Raw genomic sequence first — 23,782 nt, 5'->3', positions numbered from 1 at the left:
CTATACTTGGGATGCACATAACTGGTTCTGGATGAGTGTTGTTTCAGCTCAACTTACAACAACTTACACAATGTAATATATGTACATACATGTACAAACCATATATGAAACCTAACAGAAAATGGAACAATTTCATATTTTGACATGTGTTTATGTTACAAATATATTTATGCACGTAACATATGTATTTGTATTAATGTGTAATATACAAACTATACATTAACCCATAGAAATATTATGTGCATACATTTGAAAATCCATCAAATATATAATTTTAATATATGTATACATATAAAAAATGTGTTATGTTTATTTCTTAAATATTATAAACTTTTCCATCCTCTTTACATATATGAATCACATATATATTGTTAACGTATGGCCGCAGCATATAACACCACTTCACTTATGTACATACACAAATTTTACAATAGCTATTTCATATATTTTATAAACATACATCTCCATTTTACCAAGGATGTATGTATGCTATAATCATATATTGCCTTACAGGTAACCTATATGGCAGCATCACTCTTGATAAAGGGGCGTATATATCATATATTACATTTCCTTATGGGTGAGTCAGCCCAAATCCTGAAATCAGATTTCCAGTGTGAGTTTTTTCAGAGTATCTTAGTACAACACTCACTTACCATACGCACATTGAAAGAGTTCGGGGTCACTGCTAGCATCCCTCTCCATGCTGGCTGTGACGAGATGCCTTTGTAGAGCAACTACACATACAGGACAGGACTGTTTACAGTCACTAAAAGCTCTGGATGCCCATATGGCTGTGAGTGTAGTTCTTAGACTTGAGAGGTGATTGTAGTTACAGGAGCCTTTGCCTGCTGGCTAATCATAAAAAAAAAATCTTGAGTTAGCTTAAAAGAGGAATCGCCTCATTTTTGTCATGGGCTCGGTTCTTGCTCAGTCGTTTCCTTTTTTATTCTGTAGATAATGTCCTCGTGTCAGGTTTTACTTTCCACTTCCTGTCATTGTCTGCTTTCCTGCCCTTTGTCCTCCAAATATGTGTTCTTGTTAATCATTCCTGTGTATGTGTCTCCAGCCGTCCTTTGTGTTCCTGAGTTGTTCTCTGTTTTTGTATTACAGTTTTCTTAGATTCTCCTTCTTGTCTTTTTGTTGCCAGCTTTTTTTGTCACATGCCATTTTGTTTCTTGCATTTTGGATTTTGGGACTTCAGCTTTGTCATAACAGCTCAATTTTGTTTGTTTTTTTACCTGCCTGCCTCTGTGTGTCTTGCGTTTTGGTCCTTTTTTTGATACACATAACAATCTTGCAAGAAAACATGTCGGCTATGCAAGTGTAATTGTTGTGTTTGTATAACGGCCGTGTTCATCAGGCTCTCAAACCATTTAGACTAATTGACAACATTGCATATGATCACTAAATTCAAGTTGCAGTGCTGTCATAAAGTCTTATCCTCTAAAACTGTTTACCATCAAATCTGTTTTGAAGATTTTGTAAAATAATGTGAGTTCACGCAACTGAAGCTGAGGACACAGCATCTACCTCTCTTAAACAGTTTCAACAATAACTGAACATTATAACCTTCATGAATTATTGAGGGACTGACTGCTTCAATTTTTAGCTTGGTGCACCAAAAACTAGTGACTGTGTATAATCTCAAAATTGGAAACCAAACAGATTTAATGTGCCCAACTGAGAAAAATCTGTATCACTGTTCTCGATCACTTGTAACGGTGAACCTGTCAGTGATATTATCAGTTATTTGGAGGTAAAGCAGTGCAGCAGTGAACTCTGGGCTACCGTTGAGACAGGCAGAAACACCGAAGGTTCAGCTGCATCTAATCCTGCGGCGGCAGCAGCAGCAGCAGATGCGGTGAAAGCAGCAACTATTCTAGCTGGAGTCAGACTCACTGCCCTAGGCGCTCTTGTAAAGACTCATGGTTAGATTTTTGTCTTCACAATTCACCCTCTGTACAGTGTGTGTGCTTATGTGTGTATGTTTGCATTTATTTATGAACAAATGCTTGTTTACTGCTGTAGTTGTGCAGTCACATAGGTTGTGCAGATACTGAACTCTTGACACTGTACATCATGTTATACAGATGTGACAAACTGCATTTTACTTTTATAGGCACAGATTCCCAAATCAATCATACATTCATTTACATATCTTTATATAAGAGCTTTCCTTCCTTCCCTCATGCCTTCAGTTAATCCGAAATATTCCAGTCAGTCAGTTGTCAGAATGGACCATATCAGTGTCACATTACTGTGGTTAAATTTTAAATTTCGAGCAAAATACACAAGCATGGTCTGATCTGATCTATATTTTGTTGTCAGTGCGACAGTGCTGTGGGCCATCATGAATCAGAACCACACCAGCGTGTTAAACCTAACCAGCTTTGGTGTCCCCATGACAGGATTACCACATCAAATGTGAGGGCAGTCTCCTGCAGTGGCATCCTGTTGGCGCAGGCCCTTTCATGTCCTGTTAAGACCCGAGGCCCCAGTGTATGCACTCTCCTAAATCCCCAGTGTAACTAGGACATGATGAGGGTTGTGTGTGTGCGTGTACATGAGTGCATACGTGCTCACTTGTCCACTTAGAAATGTGTGTGCTTGTGCTCAGGATTCTTTGTTTGGCTGTCACTGGTGTCCACATGCACCTTAAATGAGTAACCACAGCCTCCACTTTAACCAGAGGGGCAAGAATGAATAAACAGGATGTTTGTGTGAGTGTTTTTTTTTTTTATGGTTGTCAGAATTATAATTTTGTATTCATACATTGAAGGCATGAATCAGCTGTGGGTGATATATTTTTTATTCCTGAAAAAAAATAACAAAGCATCAAAGTGCAACAGAACAAAGTGGAAAATGGCAAAGTAGGAAAAAAAGAACGTTAACATCATCTTACAGAGCTGGCAAGCCACATGCATGGAAAGTACTGTCAGAAAAAAGAGGACAGTCTTGAATGAGCTGTACAAGTCATTGTCAGTCAACTCTTTTATCAATATATTTTTTTGTCAATGAAGAAAAGAGAACTGCTTCTTGTAACCTCTACAGCCAACACAATCGGAATAAATGTGTTCAAGAATACATTTCTGCAATATACGTTTCTGCAAACCAGTGATATGTTGACTAATCAACAAGAGAAGCCTGTCTTATCTATATTTAAGGGTTCTTTGTAGTTCAGTGGACCACCAATCACAATCATTCTTGATCAATTCATCGAACAATGCAGGGTCTGCTTTGGTTGTTTGATAAAATGCACTTCCCTATAAATTCACCCTAATAATTATGATTGATTCTTTCCAAATAGAGCTTTTCAAGTAATCTGGTGAAAATGCTGTAGCTTTTCATATTGTGATATGAATTGCGGAAAACCAAAATATTGCAATATCAGCTCTTTCCAGTATCGTGCAACCTAAGACCATGTTGTGCTTGTGGTCCGGTTAAGTTTTGGCACAGAAACCTCTTGGTTGGGGTGAGGAAGACGTCATGTTTTGGCTTGAGCTTGATATCACACATATTATAGAAATCTCTGTATTGTATGTAAAGGTACAAATGTGAATGCATCGGTGGTTCTAGCAACTTCTGTGGTGGCTGAAAATGGCATTGTTTGGACAAATGAATCACTTGTTACTGATTGTTTAGAACCAAAAAATAACCACCCTTTAAACAACAAAGTTGATTATATGAACACAATGTCAGGCTCTAATGAATTAAGTTTGTCGAAGTGCCAGTTCAGTCTGTTTATCTGGGTACACTAATGTGGAATACATATTTGGATACCTGCTAGCCAATTAAAAATTTGTGTTTTCTGTGGTCATGGCGTTATGTTTATAGAAGACATGTCCACTGGAGCTAATGATGCCTGAACTATTACCCATGAAATCTACTACATCCTCCGTGGAGCAACATGCAGTACATCTTGTAGTCAAGTCAGGTTTGTTTGTTTTGGCCAGTATCAGTGTCTCAACAGGCTTCCCAGGCCCACAACAGCAACAGTTCCCATCATAAACTCTCTGTTAAAGCAGGGGGTAAAAATTCCCCCAAAACCTAAAGGCAAGAGGAACAGAAGACCTTTGGAAGATAAATTTAAAGGAAGAACACATTCCTCGTCAGACATCAGGGAGGTGGGAAAGTGGAAATTTGCGAAACATGAACAGAAAGTTGTAACAGTTAGTACAAAATACAGCAATGGGATTATAATTCTACAATAGGATTATAACGGATCCAGTACTAATGTAGCAAATCCAGTATAAGAAGTCCAATAAAATAAGTCCAAGAAATGGGCACAGAGACATGATCCTTTCAAATATGTAAATCCAATGAAACAATTTCAAACTCAGTTTTTCTCATGAGTCAGACTCCAGGATGAAAGGTATAGGTGGGATAGGAATGAGGTGTTTAAATAAGATAACCACAAGGATGACCTCTTCATCTTTTGTCCTAAATTAATTTTTGAATAATTTTCAGAACAACAGCTGGCACATGCAGATGTGTAACACTGTTAGATATTTAGCATAATGAAAAGTGGTTACATAACCTGTCAAGTTCTCTGCACCCTCAGGAAGCAGAGTTAATTTATACTGTATGAGGTGTGTACTCTATGCAGCAAGGGCTTTATTGAATGAACCACAGGCTACTGTGGCCTGTAGCCAAAGCCCAGATAAAGAAATGTTGCCGCTCACTGGATTATTACCTCAGGCTTGGAAGAGCTAACCTGATAGCTCTCGCTCTTTCTTTCCACCAACCTCAAACAGCAGAGCAGCCAGTCCTACATCCTGAACCAAGCAAACAGCACGTTGCCTCAAGTGTACCTGTCATTTAGAGCTGGCATGACTGACAGATTTAACTCATTCCCGACCAATGATTGTCTGTTCATGGGTGAGCAATTATAAGGAGGCGCAGCGGCCATCTCAAGCTTTGGATTTGGTGTGTACGGGGCTGTAAGAGCAATATAAGGCATCTTAAGACCATACGTGTAAGGAATGTACCAAATTGTGTCCTTGTCTACTCTGCACTAACAAACTGCAAACATTTGTATGCCAGGCCAACTAACTACCTAGTGTAGTTACTACGGTGTTCCCTCCAAAGCCAAAGAGTATTTCGTTAGCAACCCAAATAAATGTTAGCTAAGTATGTTTCTGCAAAACCACAAGTTAACACTGAACATTTCTTTACTTTGCAACTTGAAGTTTTAGTAGTTTAGCATTTTCTATTACTATCTTATTGCAACATGGTGATGATGCTCTGCTCAGGCTATGCACAGAAAACATCTGTTAGGGTTAGGAAAACATCATGATTTGGCTCAAAATACCTGTTTTGGTCGCCACTATCACAGAGATGGGGTCCGACTTCCCATGAAATGTCTCCCAGTGTCCTTAAACATATTCAGTGGTGACTTGAACTGAGGTCGGCCGTTCTGCAGCCTTGTTGGCTTGTAATAACTCCACCACCATTAAACTTGGTGTCACGTTTTGTACAAATGTCAACCTCACATGTATCTGTGGTTTGTACAACAGGTTAACTGCTAATATTATATCCTGGCAACTGGGCTGTTGTTAGTTAATTAAATCATCTTACATGACTGTCACTTACACTTGTTGGTTGCCAAGATGGTAAATGGACTTGCATTTCTATAGTGGCTGTACCTCAGGAGGTAGAGCGGGTCTTCAAGTAATCGGAAGGTCGCTGGTTCGAATCCCCAGCTTCCCCAGCTGCATGTCGAAGTATCCTTGAGCTCAAGATACTGAACCTCAAATTGCTTTGAATGAGCAGTTGGCACCTTGCATGGTAGCCATTATTTTTGAATGAATGTATGGGTGAAGTTTTCAACCAACGAAAGTCAAAATAGCTAGTTGACATAGTATCACACTTTTCATGGTTAGTCCTAACATTCCTGGTCTATGTAAAGCAAATATGGTTTAAAACATGAACAAAACTTTTTTTTTACATTTTTATTTAAATCACTTTAAAAGTACAGTAGGGCTGACTATTCTGTCCAGTGCGAGCGCAGGGTGTTTGCAAGTGAAAAATAAAAGGGCACTGGAAGGGCGACCTAGAGGGCACTTTATCGTGTTTTATCTACCATAGAAGTAACCAAGAGGGCACCTGTTTTTCGTGTCATTTTGAACTCCCCACTTCACCCTTCCTGCATCCACCAGTGATTCTGTCTTACAATACCAGTCATGTCTTTTATTTGCATTATTGAGTGGAGGGGAATCTGACAGTCCGTGGTACAGTACGTGTAGCTTTAGCCTCAATCTTCTGGCATCACATCATGTACGTAGCCATCTCGTGCATATTTAGGAGCCATTTTCAACATCGCTCACTACAGCAACTGCTAAAAACTGTTAGCAACATCATCATTTCAGCCAATTAAATCAGTGTTTTTTAAAAGCTGACATTGTTTAATTCATTTAGACACAAACTGTAAAGCTGTAGGGGTTTTAATGTGATCTATTACAGGTTATTAATGAGATGTATCATTAAACAGGAGCATTAGTCCAGCACCGGGGAACACATCTTCAATAACTCTGGCATACACACTTTGTGTCTGATGTGCTAACAAGGTGTGTCAGTTATTACAAGTGTTAATCCCTGTACTGTACCCCAGTACAACTGGCAAAGTGTTGGAAAAATATGGAAGGAGAACATGTGGATAGATAACTGTGATACAGTGAATAGTTTAATAAGCAGGAGGAGCAGGTGTCAAACAAATTCAATTAAAGTCAGAGTTGGCTGTGGGAAAGTGATATATAATTCTGCTGTAGTCTGAGCTTTGTTATAATAGACATTTTGAAAAGTAATTAGATTCACACACAATTAAAAGGCATTATCGACAGTTAATTGTTAATTCAGTGTGTGACTAATTTAAATTTAAGCATCAAACCTAATTCTTGACCTCGGAAATAATAGTTTGACAAAACAAACTTTACAGAGGATCCAATTGGTGGCTTTTTCTAGACCTGTCAATCTTATCACCTGGTCGTCCTCAGCGGCAGGAGTTTTTTTAATTGTCAAAGATGGATCTGTTCACGTGCAAGCTCTGTCATGATTTCATCCATGTCACTTACTGTACTTGAGTACAGTTTTGAGGTATTTGTAATTTCCATTTTCTGCTTCTTTAAACTTCTCTCTCTGTTTTTTTTTAAACTATGGTTATTAGTTAGTTTGCAGATTACGTGCTGCATCAGAGCCAAAGCTGCACCTTTTTAAATTAATTTATTTTATCGGCAGTCATATTTATAAAAAAAAACAGATTCCTTTCATCAGAAAGATGCAAATATCGGCTTCTGTAATGAGCCAGGCCAATGGTGTAAGGTACATAAATACATGTAAATATACAGGATATATAATCTATCTCAATTTCTGGCTCATTCAACCGGAACACATTGTTTTCCATTTTATCATGCTGAACTCTCATGAGGTTGGAAAATCCAGAAAACAACAGTATATGTGCAGTAGATATATTTTGTGGATTAACATTTATTTACAAAATGTGAAAAATATGCATATAATATACAATAAATTGCTACAAACAAGCAGGTTGACAAGTCAGAATCGCATGACTGTGCCTACAACTCCTGGATGAACATTAACAGCTGCTTCACCTGTGGGGAGACTTTAGCAGGTCACTTCTACACAGAGCAGAGTTTCATCTCTGAAGTTAAAGTAAAATATCTTCATCCAAATATTGTTTATTTTGGCAGTTCGGCTGTAATATGACTAAGATTAAGAAAAGAGGCGTTGGGCTTTGCATTAAATCAGCTATTGTTTGTGAAATATATGGGTCTAAATTGTATGAGACAGATATTCTGAAGTCTTTGCTTTCAGAGCCTCCAAGAATTCAGCAGCTGAAATTGGTTCAAGCCCAAAACAATTTACAGGAAAAATTGCGACACTGTTGAAAGCAATAGAATTTCACAGTGAAGGTTGTGACCCATCGACTGTGCGCTTTCTTGCCAAAATATATTTGAACACAGACACACACACACACACACACACAATGAATACATCACCTGTCTAATACGTGGTTCAATTTCTGGCTTCATTTTGTTTTATAGATGTTGGATATAATATCTTTTTCTGTTTGTTTGTTGGTTTTGAGCTTTTAAGCAGAGGATCACCTGTGTTTCATCTCACTTAGGCGTTCTTGTGTCACAGTACTAATCTTTCACACTGCATTTATCAACCCAGGAGGAAGAAAACAACAATGTAGCTCAGCATCTATACATTTACAACATTTCATGTAGTTGTTTTTTTTGCATTCTAATTTATCACAAACGGTAACTTTACACTTTGACTTTTATGCAGATAAAAAAGGAAATTATAACATGTAAAAGAATGAGCTTTAAAGCTGCTGCTCAGCGGATTTTGGCTGTATTATGGCCCTTTACTTCATATCAAGTATGAAACAGTTGCTACTACTTTGCTGATGTCTCAGTCGCTAACTAGCTAGCTAACGTTACATTGTTTTGAAGCATTTTGACATATTTCAATGTTGCGGTCCACCTCTGATGGCATATGACACCCGAAATTTAACTAAAGTCAGCAAAGTTGCCACACTTGGTACTGCTACTTTTAATATCGGTGCAGACTGGCAGTGTAGGAGCAAAGGTCACTAATGTTGGCCTTCAAAGCACCACTAGTGGCCAGGTAACGAGGCGGTGTTCTTTTTTATTTGATAGTATGAAGTTGTGAACGAATTGCAGGCATCCATGCTTTTTCTATCTTCATCAGATAAACAGCAAATTGTGTTGTGATAATACCAGGATTGCCAGTAACTCAAGAAAAATCACAACAGCTGAAGACAGCATATTGGAAATGTACATTAATGCAATCATCAACAACCGATGACGTATGTGTCTTTCTACTGCATAGACAACCCATTTATATATTAATCACTTCTTTATTGGCCATAGTTAAGCGGATTGTGAAAAATAAGACTTTTAGTCAAGCCAACTAACCCTTTTTATTCAGATTTGTTAGTCTTTTATGTTCTCTCTGTTACCAACTACATCAAAATGACAAAAGCAACAAAGTGTGCTTCTGCACATGCTGAGTCCTCAAGTTGTTTTTCTTTTCTTTTTCTTTTTTTTCTCGCCTGTTTGCTGGTCATTCGCTCAAACTTCTTGCTGAGTCCAGATGGAATCAGTTGGGGGTGACCGCTCATGCCAAATATCAAATTCGAAACCCTGAGTCTGTCTTGTATGAATCAGAGATGAACACAATATGGATGAAAGTGTGGACAAGAGGCAAATAGGAAGGAAAAGAACTCTGGGCTGTCCAACAGTACTTCTCTCCAGATGGAACGAATGAACAGACGGAGCTGTGCGACTATACAAACTTCTGCTGCCACATGAATGTTTAAAATCACAATGTGTCACACTCGTATACAGAAGTACTGGAAGCTGCTGTGCTCTTGTTTATGATTTTAGTAGTTAGTTGTTAAATTCTTCCTCTCATTTTTAATCAATACAGTATTCAAATCTTTCTATCTCTCCCCCAAGGAGGTTATGTTGTCACCTATGTCTGTTTGTTGGTTGGCTTGTGAGCAGGATTACACGTTCTACTGAATGGATTTCTGAGAAACTTGGATGAAGGATGGGTCTCGGCCCAGAATAAACCCTGTTGACTGGACCCGGATAAAGGGACAGATCCAGGAATTGGTTTCTCACTTTCTTTTTTTTATTTTTCACTGATAAATTCACGGATGATGAAAAAATTCAGGTGTGTTTAGGTGGCTGGTGTCTTTGAGTGAGTATAAACTGATGTGGATCTGGCGAGCTAAAATATAGTTAAGCAGTTATGGGTACTTTAAAATTCAGGGCGAGACAGGACTATTGAGGTCAACGGATTAATAAATCCAGGAGTTGCGTGTACTTCTTTGGTACTTTTAAGCTTGATTCACTTATCACTCTCAGTTCTCTGCCTTTAAAATATCAATTTAATATATTTATGTCCTGTTTTGGCCCATGGCAGGTGATTGACATCAAAGGGAAGCTGAAGGAGTCCAAGAGGTTCTGGTCCAACCTGCCAGATGACATCTGTGCCAAGGGCAATCTCACCGAGTCTGATGAGGAGCAGTGCTGGAACAGCCACACTAAGGGCAGGTAAGGACTGCTGCTTCTCATTATAACCACAGCAAAGTCACCCCATTCTGCGGTTATCACATTTTCCCTGCCAGGGATTAAAATAACCGCACTGTGTTCCCAGATTATCACTCCCTCTGTAAGTACAATGGCTAGTACTTATATGGAGAACTTCTATATAAGCTCTGAGGTTCTAACTCTCAGAGGACTCTGGGGTTTCCAACACCTCTTATCACTACTGCAGTGTCCAGAGTATCGCTGAGCTCTACAGTAGATTAGACAGCCAGTTGCTTTCTGTGACAGTGAACCAGAGCTGCTGGCAGAGGAAATATATCACCCCATCACTTTGGCCCTCTCCAAGTAGCAGAATCACCAGATGGTGCAATAAAAGACATGTTAATTCTCTTGTTGGTGCCAGTACCATTTTTAAGCATCGCTCTAAATCTGGTAGGTAAACTGATTGCCCAGAGATAATAAAACCGCAGAAACAGTCAGAGCATGTCAAGAGTGTTATGAAATCAGTGAACTCTCCTGTTTGCCTAAGAACTCTGCAATAGAAATGGTATACATCGGTATTTGTACTTATTGTGATGCCATTATTAATTGGTTTGTTACATGCTAGATGATCTCTACTCCTTCGACTATACAGTGTACCTCAACGCAGTTATTCAGGAACAACTCATTTATTATCAGGTCATTCCTGACTTGTTCCTTTTTTAAGTGCTCACATATTTAAGAAGGAAACGTAGTCATTGAACTTGTTGTAATATATGTTTATGCAGAATAAAGCATTAATACGTTCTTTATAATGACTAATAAAGAAGCAAAATAATGTGTTCCCTAATGAGGTGTTACCATACCAAACGAAATACAAAACGAATGGTTGACAGAGTAACACACACGTGCAATAAGTGTAAAAATGGAAACAAGACTGCTCTTACTGCGACGATTAAGATCACGCTCCCTCCCTCCTTGTGAGCACATGTTGCCTTTCTCACGTAGGCCATTATTTTCACTGCAGAGCATTCAATTGTTTTTGAATTATTATGTTAAAAAAAGGTTGTAATTTGTGGACATCAGGCATGTCATGAGCTCTCTGTAGCAATGTGCCACCACTCTCAACATGAAATAGTCTAATAAGCCTAATTACACATCTGATTTATGCAGCTTTCATAACAAAGAGCAGCTCATACAGTTCTGTCTAATTACAGTCGGTCTACTTTGTGAACTCTCAGCATGTTACCCAAAATCAGTAGATGTTCACACAGGTCTCTGTGTTGTGGTGTGGGGAGTCCTGGTCAAACACACTGCACAAGAGCTTGAAACAGAAACCACACTGGCAGATGACAGCTGAATGAGCTCTGTAATCGTTATTTGATGAGATGGTTTTAGTGGCAGAAGCAGCTCAATAAACAGCATTTTAAGGAGAACACATAAATGAAGAACACATGCTCACTGTTTCGACAACATTTTAAAAACACTGCTTATAATAAACGAAAATAAAATTGAGAGACCTGTTCAGCCACTTCTCCACAATGCTTCGTAAGCAATTTGATACATTTTCAGCTATTTTGTTTTAAATGTGAGGTGTGTGGTGTCATTTGCTTGTGCGTGTGTTTTCTGAAGTCGCACTGTGTTGAGCCCAGCTACCATACAGAAGATAGCTACTTGTTCAATCTGCGTTTACAAGGATCCTAGTATTCAGATTATAATCGGTTTAAAAACCCAAACAGAATAAAAATGCTCAATTTAAACGCCTCAATCACAATAAACAGACCTGAACCTTTTCATAAAACATTCAAAATAAAAGTTGTCCCACAAACACGTTGTCAATAAGACCCATTCCAGGAATACGACATGGAAGTATTAGCTGATTCAGGTTTTTGTTGTCTCATTGTGTGCAGATATTTCCCTGAAGTGGTGAAGGAGGGTCTAACCAACCAGGTGAACAACCCAGAGGTGGATGTGGACATCACCAGGCCTGACACACTGATACGACAGCAGATCATGGCTCTCCGTGTCATGACCAACAAGCTAAAGAACGCCTACAATGGAAATGACATCTACTTCCAGGATTCAAGTAAGTTCTCCAATCTCTGGGGTGTGTGGATGTGCAGCTGGAGATGAGATAATAATACTTATTTGAATTAAAATACAGAGAGAAAGGCTTCTCTATTGATTGTGTCGCTGCATGTCGGCTTTGATATCGAACACACCACACACACACACACACACACACAGATAAACTGTCATTACTGAAATAAGATCTCAGGTATCATTCATTAGCAACCCGTCATACGTCTCCACAGGATGCATCAGTGTTGTACTGCAACAATACTGACATTATTACAAGAAAACGTAGCTGTAGGTAAGGTGGCAGACATTGATAGACAGCCAAGTCTATGTTAGAATGGAAATAAAAGAGCAGAAAGAACACAGACATTATCATGTTGTGGTTACTCTGTTGCAGCCAGTTTACTGGAGAGCTATTAGTAGTTTTGTATTACACAGAGAGAAACAGACTAAACAGACTTGAGCTTCACTGTGCAGTTTGTGACGATATTATTTTTAAGTACATTTTAACTTTGTGTGATTTTGTTGCTGCAGGTGACGAGGGCAGCAGTTCTGGCAGTGGCAGCGGCTGCTCTGACGGCTGCACAACAGAGTTTGTTTTTGTTGGAACAGAAGCTCCTGTGATCGGAGCCGACAGAAGTGATGAACGTGCAGCAGCAGCTGCCGCAGGCAACTCACTAGCCTGCGGACCCTCCCTGCTGCTGGTGATGGTGGCCCTCACACTCCCACTCTGGGCAATGCAGACTCAATGGAGATAATATACGGGCGTGGCCTGATCACTGACTTTTATACTGTTATGTACAGTATGTCAAACAGCAAGTTCTACTGCTGTTCCCTCACTGGACGTGTAGAACCTCCTGGAAACCTGTGGAAAATGGCTTACTGTGTGGTACAGTAGGACTGATAGTGAGTGCAGTGCTGCATCCTGCTCGTCCCCCAAAGAATGCTCGGTGCCGTCACTGAACCAGCTTTCACATCTTTGAAAAAAAGAAAGAAAATGTGATGTTTTGTCATTATCCTCGAGTGGGTCATGAAGAATATACTTCCCTTTTAGACAGTGAAAATCATCAGATGTGATATTTCAGATGAAGGGGAATCTATTTTTCCTTTCCTTTGTATGATGAAGTTGTGAAAACGAGACGACACCCACTTTAACTTACTAGTCTTGTCCCCCTCAGACAAAAAGGAGAAAGTCTTACTGTGTGCATGCGTGGAAATGATGTTAACTGACAAAAACTTTTTTTGGTGTCTTTTGTATGCAGGCTACACAGTTTTGGATTGGTTGGAACAGGATTGTACAGTGCTAGCATTTCACCTGGTTTCCCGTTTGATCATATCAGTGTGGCTTCAGGAAGCAGCAGTTCTTACAGCCACATTATAGTTGCACATTTGATTATCTCTAAGAAAGTGCTAATGTACTGCACTAAGAAAACTACTTTGCACAGATTATTTTTGTTGGCTTCATAAGTTTTTAAAGCTACAGGAAACATCCCCCTCATAGAGAAAGATCTATATTTTCAGATCATTTAACTGATTGTATTGTACCTATAAACAGTTGCAGTGTGTATTTCACTGGGAGATACTGTAATGTTATCTTACTGGTTTAGTTAATGGCTACATTTTTAAGAAATGTATTTGTTTTTATTCGATCGCCTGTAAAATGAAAAAACTAGACAGAGTTCTTGCAACAACACTAAGCCATTGTACTACAATTGCCTGCTAATATTCAGTTACCTGATTTACTCTCTTCTGCTTCGGTACTCAACATGCACTTACACATTTATTTTTATTTCTCAGAAGGCTCAGACTATTTTAGTGATATTAGTTATATTTTAATTACATTTTCATTTATTTTCTTTGCTCCAACGCTTTCATTATTTCTGATTATAATTTTATTTTGATGTTTATATTAATTGTTTATGGTAGGTTACGCATTGTAACCTGAGTCCTGTAAGCTCTCATGCGCCCCTCTGTCAGGCTCTGCAGGTTTACCCATTCACCACGCTGAAATCTCTTGTTTTGGCCAATCAGAAAAAGGCTAAAGGCTATAGAGGATTTCATGTTTTCTTAAAAGGCCTGGACAAAGTCAGCGACTCAAAAAGGGCAAGGTGCCAAGGTTATAGGGCTTCGACTACTCTCTTAGAACTTGGGTTACTATTCATAACCTTCATTATATCTCCTGCAGGCTTCGACCTCCAACCGGCTCTATAATAGCTTGCACTCCACAAATACAACTTGACGTCCCTGACCTCTGGTCGCACACAAAAGACAGGTCCCAGAAATGTTGGAGGAATTCTGGGGAAACAAACAAAGAGGCAAACATACACTGATAACAAAAGGGCAGATGAAAAAGTCGCCCACATGCTGGAGGGCGCCTAGAGGATCCGTCACTACTGCAGTGTTTCCTCAGTCCTGTTCCCTGGGGCCTCTGCTCCAACACACCTGATTCAAATGATAAGCATAAAAGTACAATTTGTACAAATATTTGGACAGTACACAACAACAGCAATATGAACATCAAAAAAAAGTATTATGGTATCGCAGGCCACCACACACTGCTATCCAACATAATTATTAGCATTTTTTTCTATCCTGTCATTTAGAGCACACTTATACAAGCAACCCCAAAAGCACATATACGTCTTGCAGATGTTGGGAAGACATTTGCAAATTGGGAAGAAGTTGCTGTTGTTAAGTTCATCTTCCCAATTAACAAACACTCCCCATACTACATCTTACCGTACCTAGCTGTCCAAGATAGCGGGCACACGAGCGCATGCGCCACCCGGTTAGCTTCTAAAGTTGGGTAGTGACAGCATCCAATCCCATCATCTCATAAGCACCTGTAATGCTTTCACATGACCAATAATATTGTCTCGTCTCAACAGGGGCCTTCCCCAAACCCATTGTAAGAAATTAACATTGAAATTAACACAAGCATGGAACACAAGAGTTTCCCTCTCCTGCCGCCAGCATGAGGGAAGAGAGAAAATAGCATCGAGCTGCACCCGCCAACACCTGAAAAAAAAATCTGATGTTTTTCGGCAGCAGACTGATATCTACATTTCCAAAGTTTATACTAGAAACATCGTTGACTTTACATACAGCGTCTTTCCTCAGTGGGCTCATACAACTCAAAAATAGAGACCCCACAGGAGGCACCCACTGCAGAACAGATGGGAAAACATTTGACCTCCGTTGCCTCGCTCCCTGCAGAAACTGCTTCGGGAGAAGGTGACTGAGCAGCAGCCTCCCACCAAAACTAGCGTGACACAATTAAACCACTGACGCCTGAACTAATTGTGGAGTGCGGCAGGCCTCTATCCAACCAGAACCTGAGGAAAGACAACACTGATCAACATAAGGTCCTCCCTAATGTCAAACTGCCCACTGTAGTCCACTGGAGAGAGAACAATGCAGGGAAACATCCACTGCAGCTTGTACTCCAGCGCATAGATGAGAAATGGTGGCAGATGAAAACATCAGATCTGTGCGGCTTAAGGACTGTAATGCTCCTCAAATGAATACATGAAACAAACAGATGTCATATTTCCATCATGTTGTCTAAACGATTTGCCATCATTTACGCTTTTACTGCCGTCCGATTGCGTCCTCGTCTTCTGCAATTGTTTAATGGCACAATAATCCACATACGCCACTACAGGCTGTCACTGGAGCAAGAGGGAGAGGAGGCCATCTTCATGCCATTGTATTCATCTATTGGTCGTTTTTTCAGAGATCTTAGTCAGTGAATCCATTCTTCATATCAGTGCATACTGCAGGGGTGACTGAGCAAGCCTGTTGAGCCCCTCAAGGTCAAAGCCTGTATGAGAGCCAGATAGCAAAATTGTTGCAGCCCAGATCTGGCCCACACCAGACACGTTCATCTGGCCCACATACCAGGTGGAATGATCGCACTTCGGCAGTCCGCTTCCTTTTGCCAGATCTGAGCCACAAGCAGGCCAAAGCATGACCAGATGTCAACCAAGAGCAAACCAACCACACTTTACTCTATTCTGTTGAGCTGGATCTGGCCCAGAATTGGGCCAGTTTTTGTTCATTCGTGGCCTCTTGGCTGACATCTGGCCATAGAATGGCCTTCTTGTGGCTCAGATCTGGCAAATAGGAGTGGACCGCCCAGATGTGATGTGAATCATTACTTACGCTATGTGGGCTGAAGAAGGGTGTCTGGAACAAATTTGCTATCTGGGAGAGGACCACAGTTTACTTATCTGTTAGGGCTCAGTGAAACGGCCTGAAATTAATTTTTTAGGATGTGGCCATATTTTGAAATTTCAATTACAATATCATAATATTTTTGACCCATTACCTCGATATTGTAGGGATGACTTTCGGTATTCCAAAAAATATTAACACAGTGAGGCATATGTGAGTAAGAAAAATGGCATCTCTTTACAGTAACAAATGTTTTAAAGGCAGGAAAACGCAACACTTACTCCTGGATTTGTTACTGTAAAGTGATTAAGTAAAGTGTCAAATTTCAAAATATCGCTACAGCCTTAAAATATCTTAATTTTATTTTAAGGCCGATATCATGATAGTCAAATTTAAGAGGATATTAAGTCTCATATCACGATAACAATATAATATCTACATTTTTCCCAGCCCTCTATCCTATTAAGTCCAAAATGGTGTTGACGCTGCTGTTTGTGCAGACGTCACAGAAGTTATTCTGGGTTTCTCATGTGTCCTCCGCCTGATCGTGGTGTCTTTACATGAGAACCCACCACAGAGCTGTGTTTGGCAGAGGTGAATGCAAACGGATCCCGATATGAACTCACTTCATTAGCAAAAGCACCAACTGGTGCTGCATCAGTGAGTCAGACAGACGAGACAGATGGGAGGTAGCGAGACAGGACGGGCGTCCAGCAGTAACTATTTATAACGTGCTGAATATTGAATAAAATACTATTAAAATAACTCGCTGGCAGACCTGATGTGTGGCAACAGTTTTCCCGAGGATTTTCCCACCCAGGAGTGCAGTCCTGGATAGCAGATAATTGCAATGAAGGGCGATTCATGCAAAAATTATGGTCTGTTACATGAGGCAGTGATATCTCAATTATAGCTGCAGTCATTATGTGTCTCAGAAAGATGTCTACACTTAATACAGAATGTTCTGACTTAGAGTTTAACACAAACCAGCCCAGTCGCCAGGATAACTAATGTTTCTGCAAACCACTGACATGTTCACATTTGTAGTCGTTTAAGGCTGCGTGAGACATGGACGTTTCTACATCTGTCACATCACGTTAATGAACTTGTTTATTATCTGAGGTGGAGAGGACGGTGGTTGAGTTACAGGCGCCTAGACTATTATTACTATTATTACTACTATTACTGACAAGCGACCACAGAGTTTTAACATCTATCAGCGTGATACAACTGGATATTTGAGGATGTTTTTGACGAGAACTTGCGCCATATCCCGCCATGTTTGTGGCAACCAAAATAGGTATTTTAGGCCAAAACATGGTCTTTTCCTACACTAACCAAGTGGTTTTTGTGCCTAAACCTAACCAGACTAAAAACGGTGTTTGAAAATTGAACCTAAAGAAAACATACAGTTGCAACATAAAGAATTATAAAGTTTTAACATATCCGTGGTTTGCAGAAACGTGCATTGCCAGCTTTTATTCTGGCGATTGGGGGCACAAATAGATGTTTTATCAGCACTTTTATTTTGACGTAAAGTGCGGTGTCATTGTTCCCTAAAACCTAGATTCAATTGGTCAGTAACAGATTTGCATTCAGATGATCAGTGTGCTTTGGTGATTCTATAATTGGTTAATAAAATGAATATACAACAGGAAGAGATTAGACGCGCATGGTAGAGTCTTATATATGGCTGCAGTCAAACATATGTATTCAGTTTTAAAGTGTTAAAAACATTGTGGAGGCAGATATTTCTGGGTCTGGGCTGGAAGTGAGGCGGAACAATCAGTACAGTGTGGGTTCGATAATAAGGCAGGAAGTTAGCCGTGTTGCTTCGGATACTGGCATTGTTGAAGCTCTGGCACTGCTGCCTCCTCACTGGGGCTTAACGACTACATTTTTGAAAGTGTAAAAACTCAGTAAGCATCTGCAGCCGTACAAAAAGGTCCAACGCACCCGTAAGCGCCTCTACGAGATCTGTGTTTGCAACAACAAGAGTTTTGGATGAGTGAGGATAAGGCCGGTCTTTTTACTGGTGCTGCTAAAACTCAGCAGAGAAAGTGAATTAACAGAAGAATGTGTCAGAAGTAGGTAGACTTTTTCCAAAGAGCTTGTGTCGGTACAAACAACAGGCTTCTCTCATTATGACGAGAGGAATGTTTGCCATTTTTTTCCACTGCCTTGTGTATTCCTCTCTCTCCTAACAATACATTACCCTGGCCAGACATACAGTATCACTGTCTGAGATGCTTCAGTGCTTATCTTAATTTGACTGTGAGCCATATTTCTTTGTTTCTGTCTCGTTCATTCTCTTCGGCATTTGAAAAACTGAAAAAAAAAAAAAACTGAAAAAAAAGAGTAAAATCGTGGTTGACTGAAGTTTTTTTAAGAGAATGTTTAGAACAAAATGTGTTATGCAAGGTCTCCATTTTGATGTTAATCGTTTGCTGCACTTTTGCTACAACATATGCTGTGAGTGTGGTACTGTTGTGATTTGCAAAATCAGATAACTAAGGAGCACATAAAGATTTTCCGGCGCTGTCAGTGCACGCTGTTTGAAGTGTTTGGGGGGAACTGAAGTTGATGGCTATACAAGCAGACATGCCTTACCATTTTTAAAAGACTAAAATGGATTGCTTAATGGGCTTTTGTTACACATTCTTGTATACAGAAAATAATACAAAGGTAATAATAAACATTTTATTAAAAAAATTGCTTTTTTTTTCTCCGTTTGTCATTGCTGTCCTGTGAAATGCACGTATCTCTGTTGTTCAGGAGGAAAAACAGCTCTTTAGATCTCTTATTACTACAACTAGTGCATTGCCTGTTCAAAACAGGCTGTTCAGCACAGATTATCTGGTATGTGAGGGGTTTACAGATCCGGTCTTAAGCCTCTTGAACTGCTCAGGGTCATCGGGGAACCCTGATAATGTCAAACCTGTTTGATATTTATGATTTAAAGGTGTCATTGATAACATTCAGCCACTTAACTGTTTGCTGTACTAGCTAACTCCAGCTAGCTAACGTGCTGTCGAGCTCAGCCATTTTTATGTTTTGGTTTTTTTTCTCCACAAATTGGCAACTACAAGACTCTTAATGCTGACGAAACACAGACACCACGTGATGCCAACAGTGTTATACTAATGGCTGACAAACGTTGGTAGAAGCTGGAATCGTATGGTTATTTTTAAGGAGAGGATATACTTTTGTTTTTGTTTTTTTTTAAAAAATGATGTGTCTACAGTAAAATATTATCAATATGATCTTTAAAATCTTGATGATTACATCCAGAAACTAAAAATCTCGCCTCCCCTCCTTCCACTTTTGTTTTTTGTTTTTTTTCTGGATGCAACGTGTAACAAGTTGTTGCCCAGAGAAAATTTCAATTCTGAGCCATGAAGCCCCTCCCATGTTCACTGGTTATTGAAAATTAAAGATGCTGTTTATTCAACATGTATAATATTGAACATGTGCAAATTGCACCAAATTTGACACTGCCCTTCACTGGGTACTCAGGAACAAACCTGTGTGTCTACTGTGTGAAGTAGATGGGATGAATGGTTCTCGAGATGTGTGAATAACAGACAGACAGTGATTCCTTACTTTATTATAAAATGTCTATCAAAGTTTAAACCTACAAAGGCCTTAAAAGTGTGGGAAGACTAATCAGATGTAACAACATCAACTCACAAGGGGGGAGAAAAATTATTTATTTTGGTGCTTTGATGTATTGTTCACATTCATCGCAACCTACAGGCTTGTTTTGTATAGCATATTTTGTAAAGTTCTTCTTTTTTCTTTTTTTTCTTGGAAGGGGAAAGATATCAATGCAGACGAATATCTGTATACACGTGGACGAGGCCTCAATAGTGACAATACCAGGAATCTGATGCACATAATTAAGCCATAATTTATTTTCTCGTTCTCGTTGAAGTCGAAAATGTCTTCAGTGAAAAAGCTGCATCATATACAGAATTGGAGATAAGTGATTTTCGTGATCACATAAAGTGGCTCTAAAGTGAATGTAATGTAGTTGCATGTTTCACAAATCATTCCGCAATTAACATTTTAACACAGTTAGTCAAGTTTATCTTTAGCTGGCATTTCAACAAACCTCCCTTAGAATGTAAACACAGTTAGCTCACATATTTGAATATCAGGAGAAATTTCAAATTAACCTTGTAGGTTATTGAGAACTGCTCAGTGAAAGAGGTGAAATCCAGTCTATTCAGGAAATAAATTAGATCTTTTGTATGAGTACTTAAACCTGTCATGTCAGATATTTACACAAAAATGCAAGACGCCACATTTCAGACTCATTCTTTCACTGAAACAGTAAATTACAGTGCAGGTCCCCTTTTAGATGTTAATGCATTTAAGACAGTTCCAGGCTAAATTGCAGTCAGCTGCTCAGGAAATGGATCCTTTCTTTAAAAGAATTATTACTGCATGAAAACTAATGAACTCTCATGAGCCTGAATTAAAAAAACAGCCTCTTTCATGTCTCGTCCTTGAGTCTCTCACCTATTTTGTTTCTTGAATTTTTGTTCTCTCCCTCGTGACAAAGAGCGATATTGCTTTACTGATTACTTTTAACTTTAAGAAGGAAAAACAAATAAATGATGATCCATTTCAACAAATTATGTGACATGTGATTATGTGAGTTTATATCCAAATATAGTGTCTGTGAAAAGACTTTTTAGAAATTACTGTTATCATTATACCTTAACATGCATGTGTTAGAGTATTTGCAGCAGATTACAGGACCTGGATTTAGAAATGTGATGAAATGCAAATACCCCATCCCCATCCCCATGAAGATACCCCATCCGCCACCAACAGATGTAGTGAAAGAGGAACGGGTAGTGTCGAGCACCGTGAAGATTAATGTATCAACTGCTACCTGTAATCTATCACAAACTTGGTTCAGTGTCACGTTTTGTCAGTCAGGGGTGGCAGCACGACGTCTGGCACCAGACGAAACAGAGACAAAAAAAGCTCACTGCACAGACGCTCAATACATCTTGGCTCCCCCAAACATCCATTTATTCATTTTCACATGACAACAGCAACGGGGACAAGACGAAACGGCTTCACATCTGAACCAGAATTATTCATTATAATCTCTCTTTCTGTCTGTACAATTATTTATGTGCTTCAATTATGGAGAAGCAAGTGTGAAAGGGCCAAACTCCAGATGCAACACAAAAACTTTATGGATTTCAAAGACAGAGCTGAGTTTTTCTGCGGGATCCACTTGATAATTTTTGGATTGCTTTTGGCTAAAAACCCCCGTGACTGTAGAGAGAATTAATTCCGCTTCACTGTAGTGCTGGAGGAATACAGTACGAGTGCTATAACACGATCTGATCTGCAGGCGTAGTTTGAAAGAAATTAATTGGAACCATTTGTTCTGCACTTTATCTTTGCATTCAGACTACGTGAACATCTCTCACGCTGCTGGACAGTTTTAGAATTCTATTAATTTCAGTGATTAGTCTTTTCTTCGGCTTTGTGAGCAACAGCAGGCAGGACGTACTGGTACCAACAGCCAGCAGTGATGATATGGTGAGCTTTGGTAAGGAGACATTTTATGTACACATCAGTTGTCTCATACTGTCCAGTGCAGCAGTGCTCCTGTCTCTTTAAGGCCCCCCTCCTGAATACCGAGTGTCCGCCGATTGGTCAGCTCACACACGCCTGAACCAGCACCGCTAACAACAACAGAGCAGCTGTGCTTAATCAATTCTTAATTGCCAAACTAACTGCGAGGCACTATGATGAATCTGTTGGTGCAGATTTTGTTTTTTTTTTCAACTTTCAAGACTTTGCACACACAAGAACATATATGAAACACTGAAGGAAAGGAAAAAACAGAAAAGCATACTGGGTCTCCTTTAAAATGCCATTAGCAAATCTGTTTATTATTTCAACTCACATTTTACTGTTTACCACTCACCTTAACCTGAACCCAGGGAAACTATTCAAGTGGAGGAACAGACTTCGACACAAAACCTCTCCCCTTCACTTCACACAGCATTTCTGCCTGTGTTCTCAAAACAATGGGAAGTTATTTATTTTAAGGTATTACCAAAGTGCCAGGCTGCTGCAGTGTGCATCAAAATGTCTTCTTCTCTTCCTGAGTGATAGCTCAGTCAAATCTGAAAACACAGACACTTATCTTTAGATTCAGTGTGGCTTACACTTTCCAAGGATATCATTAGCGCCCGACTGCTATATCAGTTGGCTGATATTATCAGCTGATATTGGCCTATTAAAAATATAATTGATATTGACGTACATGTTGCTGATATGAGACCCATTTTTGTAGAGATTATAATGTAGAAAAATTCTTAGGATAAATAAAATCATTAAATTCCCAGTAAGTTTATTGTTTTAGTGTACTGGTGTCATTACAGATCATAAAGTTTATTGTTAAACTGTAACTGCCTCTGTAACAATTCTTTGTCACAAGTGTTTGATAACCAAATTTGAGGGATCACAGCAAAACAAGTGTGTCTATCAGCTGATATACAATATAACCCTAACCCTAAATCACAGAAAGAAAAATTCATAACTTCAGAACTTGGCTGAGAATCTTTTTAAGTTTTCTTCAGTATCAAAGTAATTTTAGATTGCTGTCTGTACATCCATGTGTGCAAAGCAATGAGTTATACCTAATTTGGCATATTTTAATGTTGCCTATTCACCAAAATATAGAAAAACTATAGTCTAACCATTTCACTTCTTGTTTACATCACTGAAAGCATCATGGAAACGGTTGGAAGGTGATGATGGTGTTAAAGGGGTTAATGAAGGGATTTCCCATCACTGAGGGGAAAGGTAGTAGTGTGTGGAGAAACAGAAAACCTCTTCTAGCAGGTGCATTATGGAAAATGTGAGTAAAGGAGTTTTTTAGTGTTTTTAGGGAAAGTCGACAACTAGCTTAGCTTAACATAAGTACAGGAAGTATGGGCAACATGAACATGGCACAACATGTTATCGACCTTTGACGGTGATGGTTTGCAGATTTGTCTTTGGACGGTGCCAAGTTAGCCATTTCCAGCATTTATTTCAAGCTAAAGCTAAGTGGCTGCTGGCTGTTGCTTTATACAGAGGACAGTGGGTGGAATTTTCTAGTTGAAATTTCTTAAAATACATAAAGTTAACAAAAAAACTTGGCTGACTGTCACATGTCTCTTTGGCAAGTGAGCCGTCGGCAGTGCAGCCTCCTTGCATATAAACGAAATAGGAGTGAAAACGACATAACAGACGCCATTGTATATTTTATTTTGCAACACTTTTATACTTGGAAAGGTATCTGTGCCTAATGGAAACTCACATAAATGCCTCACACAGTTGTCCACACGTACACAGGTATTTCTGGAAACAGGGTTTTTAATCTCTGTCCATACTAACATGACTGAAAATGGACTTACATA

At 39.3% G+C, this 23,782-nt stretch overlaps 1 protein-coding gene across 6 annotated transcripts in view; it reads left to right on the top strand.

The window, feature by feature from the left end:
* The window catches only part of gpc6a (glypican 6a), a 252,858-nt gene extending 233,812 nt beyond the window's left edge, over positions 1-19,046 (top strand). For all 6 annotated transcript variants that reach the window (XM_084351451.1, XM_084351450.1, XM_084351453.1 and 3 more), the window contains 3 exons: positions 9,982-10,112; positions 11,996-12,171; positions 12,699-19,046. In XM_084351451.1, the coding sequence (XP_084207577.1) occupies positions 9,982-10,112; positions 11,996-12,171; positions 12,699-12,922 (531 nt within the window). In that variant the 3' untranslated portion in view covers positions 12,923-19,046. The remainder of the gene's footprint in view (positions 1-9,981; positions 10,113-11,995; positions 12,172-12,698) is intronic.
* Positions 19,047-23,782: the final 4,736 nt, after the last annotated feature.

This window comes from Pagrus pagrus (assembly GCF_965226575.1).
Source record: "Pagrus pagrus genome assembly, chromosome: 1".
In the NCBI taxonomy this organism is placed as follows: Eukaryota; Metazoa; Chordata; class Actinopteri; order Spariformes; family Sparidae; genus Pagrus; species Pagrus pagrus.
This window is presented reverse-complemented; position numbering and strand designations above follow the sequence as displayed.